The sequence below is a fragment of the Mixophyes fleayi genome, chromosome 8, assembly GCF_038048845.1.
Source record: "Mixophyes fleayi isolate aMixFle1 chromosome 8, aMixFle1.hap1, whole genome shotgun sequence".
Taxonomy (NCBI): domain Eukaryota; kingdom Metazoa; phylum Chordata; class Amphibia; order Anura; family Limnodynastidae; genus Mixophyes; species Mixophyes fleayi.
Genome location: NC_134409.1, coordinates 97,837,727 through 97,848,976, shown reverse-complemented (window position 1 = coordinate 97,848,976; position 11,250 = coordinate 97,837,727). Strand labels below are relative to the sequence as shown.

The window sequence follows — 11,250 nt, the reverse complement described above, 5'->3', positions numbered from 1 at the left end:
CCCAACATTTAACCAGGCAAAAATTGGGACAAAATAAGTCTTGCTCCCAACACGCACAAACTCCAGACAAATCTGTCCAATCACACCTACTTCCTGACAAACCATTCGCAGGTTCCAAAGTAATCAAGAGAATATTGGGGGTATGCTTTTTGGCTGAGTCACATGAATGTCATGATAGTGAATAACAAAACTGTTTTGAAACAAAAGAAGCATAACAGTGGATAAAGACCAAAAGGTCAATATAGTTTATTAATATAACACGTGCTGTACTTGAGATTTAACATAGCCTTATGGCTTATGAACACAAATGTTATTAAAATCCATGTCTCCTCCATTCAGTTTTTGACAGGAGCAATGAAGGAAAGACAGAAACTCAGAGATTATTGTGCAAACTTAGCAAGGTAGACGACAAAGCAAGAGTAAGGGAAAGATCCTGCTCTACTTTCACCCATCCCTGCTGTCATTCACTTTGGTAAAGCAGCTCATTGCACTGCACTGGTCTCCCCATAGAGATTAAGGACATTTGTGAATTTCAGTCTCTCCTCTAATCACCTATCAAGGATGAGTAATACAGTTAAATATTGTGCACATGTAATTATACTTGCCCAAATATTTTTTATACGAATCCTCAATTTGTTTTATTCATCTTGCAGGACAGTGAAAATCCCCACCCAAATGGTGGAATTTAACTAAGTAGTCCCTTTCAAAGCATGCATTGTCATCATCATTTATTTATTTATATAGCACCAGCAAATTCCATAGCGCTTTACAATTGGGTACAAACACAGTAATAAAACAATACTGGTTAATACAGACAAAGAGGTAAGAGAGCCCTGCTCGCAAGCTTACAATCTATGGGACAATGGCAGTTTAATACATGAAGTTAAGTGCTACATATTGCATATTGGTCCAGCCAGATTGCAAAGGTAAAGGTGCTTAGTGAGCTATATGATCCAGTCACTTAGCAATGTTGGTCAAAGGGTTGTTGTCTTGAGTAAACTTTGTAAAGATTGGTAATAGGGCAACTTAGGAAGGTTAACAGAGTGATTGAGGAATGTTATAAACTTGCCTGAAGAGGTGGGTTTTTAGCGAACGCTTGATGGTTTGAAGACTATTGGAAAGTCTTATTATGTGAGGGAAGGAATTCCACAAAGTGCAGATGAGAGAAACAGATCTTCTGCAGAACAAAAGGTGTCAAGTTGGGAGATATTTTGAGACAAGTGAAACGATGTATGTTGCTGCAGTTTTGTTGATGGCCTTTTATGTTAGTAGAAGTATTTCATATTGGGTTTGGTTAACAGACAACCAATGTAGAGACTGACAGAGTAGATCAGCAGAGAAAGAACAATTTGCAAGGAAAATCAATCTAGCCACTGCATGAAAAAATAGATTGCAGGGGTGAGAGTTTGATTCGGGGAAGACCAATAAGAAGGGAATTGCAATAGACAATGCGGGAGGTGAGTGCATGAATTGAACTTTTTGCAGTGTCTTGTGTGAGATATGTGCTTATTCTGGAAATGTATTTTAGATGTATGTAACATGATTTAGATAAAAAAAAGTCTATGTTGGGAACAAAGGATTGTCAAGGATAATGCCAAGGCAACAAGCTTGTGGGATGGGATTTATTGTCATGTTGTCAACAGAAATAGCAATGTCAGGAAGGTAACTTCTGTTGTTGGGTGGGAATATTATAAACTCGGTTTTTGAAAGACTGAGTTTGAGTTGGTGAGAGGACATCCCAAATGAAATGGCACAAAGATAGTCAGTAACACGGGCCAAGACAGATGGTGAGAGGATAGATAAATTTGGGTGTCATCCGCATAGAGAGCATAATGAAATCCAAAGAAGCTTATTAGTTTTCTAAGAGAAGTGGTATAGATAGAGAGAAGAGTAGATGACCTAGGACTGAGCCTTGAGGTACTGTAACCGATAGAGGTAGTGGATCAGAGGTGGGTCCAGAGAAACTAACATTGAAAGAGCGATTAGATAGGTAAGATGAGAACCAGAATAGGTGTGTTTTGAAGACCTAGGGATTGTAGTGATTGTATGGCAAGAGAGTGGTAAACAATGTCATATGCAGCAGAGAAATCCAGGAGAATTAGAAGGAAGTAATGGCCTTTAGATTATGCAGTGATCAAATCGTTGACAACCTTATTTAAAGCAGTCTCTGTGGAGTGTTGAGAAAGAAAGCCTGACTAAAGAGGATTTTCAGCATTTTACAGCTGGTGGAAACAAATGACACAGTAGAAATACATGTATATATTTATTATACATATTGACTACTAGATGTAGTCATCCATTAGCATACTTGTATTATACAACTTAATCATAAATAAATATCACTGCAAAGTCATTAACAGATATCAGTGCATGTTAAAAGAATATTTAAGTATTTGATGTGTAAATTTTGATCATTGAGTCAGACAAAATACCAGTAGACTTTAAGTTTGCATTCCACTGCACAATAAATACCATGCTTCAGTGGGTGCAGCTATTCTACCCTGGCTGAGATTTTGCACCAGAGCCCACCAAAACTGTAACTGCAACCCCCACTTATAATGCTCCTACCCACACATACATAGAAAGCACACATATCCCATCAGCTCATAAATGTATTGCATGTACCCTCCTTCATTTCCTCATGGGTCTGGTTTGTGTACCCTCTGATCCTAAACATATTATATGCCCACTTGATATACTTGATGTGTATTGCCTATGCGCCCTTTAGTCTCCTGCATATGCATTGTTTGTGCCCCTTTTAATCCCCCCATGTTTATTTCCTGTTATTTCCACTGCTCCCTCCACATGTACTGTTGTGTATTGTCTGACACAATAACTTACATGTTGTGTCCTGTGTTACCCTTTGATGTCCTCTAGGTAACTCCCTGGCAACTCCTCAAGATTTGGGCACTGTGCTTCATGTACAGAAACCAGGACTGGGCTAAAAAATAAACAACAGGACCATCGAAGCTGCATAAACTGGCTGTTTATAGGAGACTGAGTGAAGTCTCATGGGAACACTGTGCGACAACATCATTGCTCCATGTGAAGTCAGTAATTAGCAGGCTCTTGTTTATTTCATACAGACTGTTTACACATTTCCTATGGTCCCACAGATTGTGCCTGCTTGCTCATACTATTAGCTGGATTACAAATAGGGCCAGAAAGCTGTGACCCTTTCTGCTACACTAGTCACTGTTCTCCGAAACCAAGCCTTCACACTGGTATATTCATACAAGTCTAACGTTTTTATAGCTGATATTAATGTCAATAAAGATCTATCTGACAAGCATCAATAGTCAAATACCGTAGTGTCTGTCACTTTTAATTCTACACTTCAATCAAGAAAATCTCCATGGTTATCTTTCTCAATGAAGGGAAAAATATTAAACATACAAAGGTAATAAATATAGGCAAAATGTTAGCAGCTTGGATCATATTAAATCAACTATAAGACAGAGAGTTCAGATATTCAGATTAAAGATCGAATCACCGTTTACAATCAAGCTCTCTTAAATTTAAAATATTTAAGCCTTCTCATTACGATCTCGGTGATCACAAAATTTATGAAAGCGAAGTTCAATAACATCCATGGTCTTTGTGATCTTGTGGCAAGGTATAGCTGTTACAAGAGTTCCTTGTGAGTAAATGTGTCTGAAAAATAAAAAGTTTAGAGTCAATATTTGTAACATATTGTGATTGTAAATGGGCAAAAAATTAGGGGTGATGCGTTTACATGGTGAAAAAGCAAAAATCTGTTTTTTGGATTTTTCTTTTTAGATGCATTTGTCAAGGACCAAAGTGCCTACTGCATTCATTCTTCAAAACTGATGACACGGAGATGCTCTATAAGCTGCTTCATAGACTCTACATGACCCCTGACAGATTGCATAAGATGTGGCCGGCCCAGACTAGGGCCTGTTGGCACGAATGTGGGGAAGTAGGGGACATCTTCCATGTTTTCTGGAGTTGTCCCGTGGCCCGTGTTCTCTGGGCAGAGGTATATGTATTAATATCTAAGGTCATTCGAACTCCGATTCCTAAAACTCCGGAAGTAGCACTTTTACACTTTTTCCCACCAGAAGTTCTACCAGGGGATCGGTATGTCATAGGTCACATTTTCATAGCTACCCGTGCGGTGATAGCCCAAGCGTGGAAATCAACTACGCTACCTTCAATAGCTAAAATAATCTCTAAGGTTCAGTTGAGCTGTGACATGGAAACTTGGGGAGTACCGTACGCCTCTTCTGCCTCCTCTCCCCACATTAAATGGTTTGACTGGAATCAATATGTCTCCAAAACATCAGTTCAGTCAGTCTCCTTGAGTTCCCACCACAACCTGTTACAGTAATATCTGGAAAGGGGCCCCTCAAGCTGCATACTGAACAATTTGTAATCTGTTAAATTGTTGGGATTTGTGCATGTTGTTGCTATTGATCTGTACTGATATGTACTGCCTCCCCCCCCCCCTTTTTACCTAACCTTCCCATACATTCCCCTTGTTTTTTGAGTGTGTAATTTTCTTTTTTTGTGTGTGTATACCCTGTAATTAAAAGCTTTAATAAAAACCATTATTGAAAAAAAACTGATGACACACAGACAACCAGGAAATTTGAGAAGGGTTAAACCGACATGTAGCTGGAATGATAATAGCAGGTCAGAGCATTTCAGCTCTGCAAACTCCTGTACGCTCATTAGCTGGCAAGTTTATATTGGGAGGTGCTAGACCAATATGTAGCAAATCTGAAGATCTAAACATTAACAACAGTGTAGAGAAGTGAGTTTCCCTTTTAACTAATGCTGGAACACAGAGGGGTCATTCCACGTCAGTTCAACCAGGGTTGTCCACCACCCATCTCCGACTTCTAAGAAAAGATTTTAGTTAAGAGAGGATGTCAAAACAACTATTTCTGCCAAATATCTCGACTGTCTGACAATTAGTTGATTATATATTGATTTTTCAATTTATTAAATAATTAATAATATTTTGGAATAATATACATCATACTGGAGCTTAGCAGGAAGGTGGCTATCCATTAGACCCCAGTTGGAGAGGTCTTCAATTTATATGCGTGCAATAACATCTAGCGGTTTATGAAGCATCTTCCAAGCATGCTGGCTATTGTTCTTGCCTTTTTCATATGCCACTGCTGTAGTGGTAAGCAGGCTTTGGGAAATAGAAATCTTTTTATTTTCCAGTTTGCGGATACAATATTAATTATGCACATTTCATAAATACCTTCTGGATGAACTGTTAGTGAGAAGAGGGACATTTTATCACTTCCACATTCATCTCTGGTACATAGATTTATCCTATACTCCTGATGCTCTAAAACTTGTTACTGTGGCTCTCTCATAAGATATTTTTCAGTGTATACTTTTTAATACAATGTTTTTCTTGCAAATTGTTTGAATCATCATCATCAGTTATATATATAGCGCCACTAATTCCGCAGAGCTGTACAGAGAACACATTCACATCAGTCCCTACCCCATTGGAGCTTACAGTCTAATTCTCTAACACAGACACACACTAGGGTCAATTTTGATAGAAGCCAATTAACCTGTTAGTATGTTTTTGGAGTGTGGGAGGAAACCGGAGCACCCAGAGGAAACCCACGCCAACACAGTGAGAACATACAAACTCCACACAGATAAGGCCATGGTTGGGAATTAAACTCATGACCCCAGTGCTGTGAGGCAGAAGTGCTAACCACTAGGCCACTGTGATAAACTTGTTGTTTTAAAGATTGAGGACACCTGTGGTTGAGGATTTCAGTGCTTCGATTTAATTCAGGGGGCCTCATTGGCTGATATGGCTGATGAAAGAGAACACTAGCTTGAACAGCTGCACAGCAAATATAAAGAAAGTGCCACACCATAACAGAAAAATTTAACAGAACATAAGTGTTCTGTCAAGACATGGAAACATTTACAAATAAATTTGTGCGTTTTACAAATATATATATTTTTTTAACTCAATACATATTAAAGTTTTCAAACAAAATATTATACAAAAGCATTCACAACTCAAACAGCAGATACGCATGATGTTTATAATGAATATAAATATAATAAAAAGAGGTAAATAAAAACAAAAACAAATACATTTTTAAATATTAGATGCATTTGTATTTTAAATCTTTAATGATCAGATGCATTTTGTGCTTTAATAACCAGCTCAATTTAGACATGTGTTGGCTTCATAGGTAAAAACTTTTTTATTTTTTATTTCTCGCTAAACACACTTTCATTTCTTTAGGTATGATAGGAATTTCTTGTGGGATCATATGGCAATAAATATATATTCTTAATCGAATTTGTATTAAACAGGGAAATCTATGGCAAACACAAACTGTACCACCAAAGGTAACTTTCTCATGATTTTACTGCAAACTTTCTCTAATTTTCAGAGTACAGGGATCCAAATTATATTATGTTTATAAGATATTTAATGTATTTATACAGTGGGTAGGATTTTAGATTTACTTTTTTTCTTTACATTTTTATTCTTTTTAATTGGGTCACAAGAGACTCCAGTAAGTGTCCCCTATTGCCAGCACTTACAGATGCACACTACATTGGATCTAGTTGTGACTGCCATTTATAAACAGCCCATAGGTAAGAAGGGGTTACGCTTAGTAGAACTGTTTTTGCTCAAAGTGTGCTTCACTTTCTCATTGTTTCATCACTTACCTGCATAATTTAGTCACATATAATCCTCAGGGCTCTAGTAATAGTCTTGCCAGATTCTGAAGTAACTCCCTCTGCTGGTAGATATATATCTGTGTATCCCACAGCATATTAACTAACACTGCGTCGCTAACCTCGTCCAACATGACATCAGTTTGAAGCTGTGGGCTCAATCTGCATTGAAAGACAGCAAAAAGGACTGGATGAAGAACCAAATACTAGCCATGTATGATCAAAGACTGAGCTACGTGACCACAGCTCTTTATGGAGGTTGCAGCTGGGGCAATTCAATGAGGAGCAATAGTTCAGTTCCACAGTTGCCTTGCGCGTTCTTTTGCCATGCAAATTATAGGCAGTTAGGGTACTGATCACCTAATAAAATATGCTTAAATCCGTTTGATCAGATGCACACAAACTTTAGCGAATGAAGCATATTTTATCATGCAATACTATAAAATGAATGTGCGAGGCAACAACAGGCTCCTTCCTCCTAATTGAATCACCCAATAGAAACGTCAGTAACATGCTCACCTGAAGTAAGGGATGTCTATCATTTCACACCATGCTCGCGCCCTATTAACAGCAGGGCCATCCGAATCTGTGCACTAACAAGACATTAAGACATGTGAAATGTAAAAAGGGTGAGGTGAATAAAACCTGGGAAGATCTTGTAACATTAAGACACAAAACTATATTACTCTAAAATTACATGCACACTAAGGTATAGTGAGAACACAAAAGTGCATACAGCATTCAAGTCACTTGTATATCTAAATATCACACATTACATAGCAGTAGTATAGTACAAATAGCCCATACTTTAGAACAAAGTAAATATTCAGTGCTGAATAGGCTGTGGTTGCGATCCCCCAACAAACCATAAAATCAAAAATCACACAAGTGCAATGGTGCACCCAAAGCACAAATGAGTTTAAATAAGATATGTCATATGATAAATTTACCATTTATATTTTTCTTTTTTATTTAGCTCTTTTGTTCTTGATGTGGCATATTGAATTGCTTAGATCATCTCATATTACAACATGTTTTGCCTCAGTATGGTCTTATCAAATATATATAAAAATATATACATGCACATATTATTTTTCACATAGTTGTTCTCCTTTTCCTTCTCTTTGGATCTGCACTGCATTTATATTTATAATTGAATTACAATGCGGTTAATATAAGGTTAATGATTTCAGGTGGTTTAAATAAGAGCCAAATGCCGTCTGGTATTTATTGGAGACCTAAGAGTCTTTGATTATGTCTCTGAGGTAATTGCTTTAGGCAATGAAACACATCAGTCCTCATTTTCAAGTGTTGTTACACGGATCGTGTTAAACTATTGGAAAGGTCTGACTTTGATTCATTCTGCACCACATTCGCTGCATTATCTACCCTCCGCGTGAAGCTAGTGAATTAAATACTATTTCAGATACGTCCTGCCTTTAGGTGGAAGGAGGAAAAGTATCACTGCCGCACTGCATGCATTGGGTGATCACCCATTCATCAGACCCAGAAGTATTTGGAGCAGGGATAGCTCTCCTTAAATGAAACGTCCAGTTATCTGGGAAGGAGGAAGATCCTAACTGCCTTTACATTGGGTGAACAACCACTGATCGGGTTTGAATATACATGGAGCTTAGTGAACTTTCTTGTATTTCAATGTCCAGCAATCTGGTAAGATGATTGATTTCATATGCTCCCAAATAACCCTTGGGTGTTGACACTATCTCCCATCTTGTATTTCTGCGGACTACACATTTACTTCTAGGTATTATAAATGCGGCTTTATTTGGTGCGCGTATATATATTTCTACCAAAAGCAGAACTTTGTACTGCTGATTGTCTGCCTGGCTCAGGTGGACTTAGTTTTATATACTCTGGATTTTTTTAGTACCTCTATTGCCATTGGCTCCTATGGTAGCAATTTTTTCACTTCGTTTATTGGAAACAAAAGGATTCGAATGAGTCCATATGTTAGACATTTCGGTATGGTCCTCCGATTCTGAGGATTATTAATATATATATTTGAGGATTTTTATCCAGTGTAATTCATTATATGATCGTTTGGGTTCACCTGATTGTGACCAGTGGTTAAAGTAGAAGATTTATGCTTTCTTATTATTCAGCAATTGATTATATTTTAGATTGGTGTTTTATGTTTTCAATCTTCAAATAAATTTTAATTTACAACTGCAGTGTAAACTCATTTGTGCTTTGGGTGCACCATTGCACTTGTGTGATTTTAGCCCATACTTTAGGTTCATGAGTGTGTCTACAATATACTGTATGTAAATATTTTTGAGTGCATACAATATGATGTACACATATATGTGAATCGATGTACATATTTAACTTTCCAAACAAAGCCTAATGGTATAATTTGCAAGAAGTGCACTGTAAATATATAAAATAATGTATACATACACAATCCACTACCATCTTGCCCAGTTCTCTTGCTCCGACCACAGTCTTCATCATTTCCCATGGATTAGATGGTCTAAACACATCAACGGAGCTGACCTGCATTTGTGGGGGCTTCCCGGTGCCCAGTGAAACCACCACACCTAATTTCTTTACCTGCTCGCTCCTACCCTGCAGAGAACAGAACAATATTGGACAATATTTTTAATTTGTTTATAATGGTTTAGCAGGAATGATAACATTTATTTAATTTTCATTTATTTCATTAAACTGAGCTAAGACATCCCATGTAGCAGAAATGATTGGGCTGGTCATTTCCAAATTTCAACAGAAACCAGTAAGCACAAATCTGCCTAGCTGAAAGTGTCTGTTTAATAAGAAAGCTCTAATACCTCTAATAACTAAAGTTCTAAACAGCATTCATGCTTTTCTTACAAGCACTACTTACACAGTCAACTCAGCGGAATGCAAAACATAAAAAAAGTTAAACAGTTGCCAATTTAGCTTCACAGGGGAAAATATTCCTTTCCGACTTCAAAAATAGCAATCAATTAAATTGCCTGTACCAATCACCTCCATAATCTCCTCTATGGATTACAGCTACAAAATAAACTTTCTAGTAAGAGATGCATCCAATCAATGTTTAAATTAGGTTAATTTGCCATCACCATCCCATATGTGGGAAATCCATAAATATAAGAAATAATGGTCCAACAATTACAGAACTTAGTTCCTTTAGCACACATGGGTGGATGCCTTCTGGGTCATATGCTTTATCGGACTAGATTTTGTTTAGGCATAAAAGCACATCCTCCCATGTTAGTTAGACACGTAACATTCAATAGAGTCACGGCTATAGTTATTTTCTGGTATTTTATTCTTTTGTGAATACAGTTGTTAAAATATATTTCAAAGATCAGCATTCATTTTACCTTCTACAATTATTTTTAGATTTTATCATTTGCCAGTCTAATATTATTAAGTTTTATTTTCTTGCTCTTTATGTGCTTACAAAATGTTTTTGGATTCTATTTGCTACCTTTTGCAATCTGTTTTTCAACTCCAGTCTTTGCTAACTCCTTCTTACAGATTTTACTACATTTCTTGTATTTCTACAATGCATTATTATAGACTCTTCTAGTTCAATTTCTAGTTTTTGTCATATGGTATGTATTTACAACAGTATTTATTTAACATATTTTAAACAATTTCCTGTTTGGCCTCTGCGCCGACTACCTATCTAAAATTGAGTTTTTTAACTCCCTTCCAGAATGTTTTACTGAAACACAAGACAAATGTTACTATGTTGTGATCAATATTCCTTAGTGCTCTCTGATCTGTACATTAGATATATTCTTTTCTATTAGATAGATTGAAAATCCAACAGAGCTCACCCCTCTAATGGCTCATCGACCGTTTGTGAATGTAAATTGATAAAAATGGCTTTATTTTGGCAGAATTTCTAGATTAATTGGCTTATCTGGTTAGCTCAAATCTCTTATGATAATAGGGACATTTTTTTCCTCTGCTACCCTTTCAATTCAATATTAATTGAATTTCAGTACAAAAGTTTATGATAGATGGTTTATAATAAACACCAATCCCAACGTTATGACTAGATATACAGGAAGATGTCTGTACAGACTCTACATTGTTATACGTTCATAGGTTTTATGCAGGTTCTAATATCTAGACAAATCCCTTCCTCTCTTCTTACCTTCCCTACAGATTTTCTATTTGAAAATGATACTAACCTGGCGTTTCATGCAAGTGTTGTAGTCATGGATCTCACTCATGGTATCCAATGTGGGATTATTGGAAAGCAACCCACCATCCAGGAAACGACCCATAGGGCGAAAGTAGGTGGGGGCAGCCCCACTGGAACGTGCAGCACGCCACACCAACTGCTCTGTGTTCAGGAGAAAAGACAGTAACAAAACAAAAGCAGTGAAAGAAGCAGGAAGGTAGAGAGTGGGAATAAAGAGAAGAGGAACAATTAAAGGGCATAAGCAGAGACAAGAGTAAAACAAAATCAAGTACATTTATCAGCACAAGAACATGTTTGACTATTGTTTATTATATTGAATTAGGCTTTATTCACTAAAGGTACCTATAAAACTGCCAGGA

The 11,250-nt window shown here is 37.0% G+C and overlaps 1 protein-coding gene across 6 annotated transcripts in view; it reads right to left on the bottom strand.

Moving 5' to 3' along the window:
- Positions 1-222: 222 nt before the first annotated feature.
- Positions 223-11,250, bottom strand: part of PLA2G6 (phospholipase A2 group VI) — a 75,619-nt gene continuing 64,591 nt past the window's right edge. For all 6 annotated transcript variants that reach the window (XM_075182960.1, XM_075182959.1, XM_075182962.1 and 3 more), the window contains 5 exons: positions 10,878-11,032; positions 9,127-9,294; positions 7,225-7,298; positions 6,697-6,867; positions 223-3,654 (listed from right to left, as the gene is read on the bottom strand). In XM_075182960.1, coding sequence (XP_075039061.1) covers positions 6,723-6,867; positions 7,225-7,298; positions 9,127-9,294; positions 10,878-11,032 — 542 coding nt within the window. In that variant the 3' untranslated portion in view covers positions 223-3,654; positions 6,697-6,722. The remainder of the gene's footprint in view (positions 3,655-6,696; positions 6,868-7,224; positions 7,299-9,126; positions 9,295-10,877; positions 11,033-11,250) is intronic.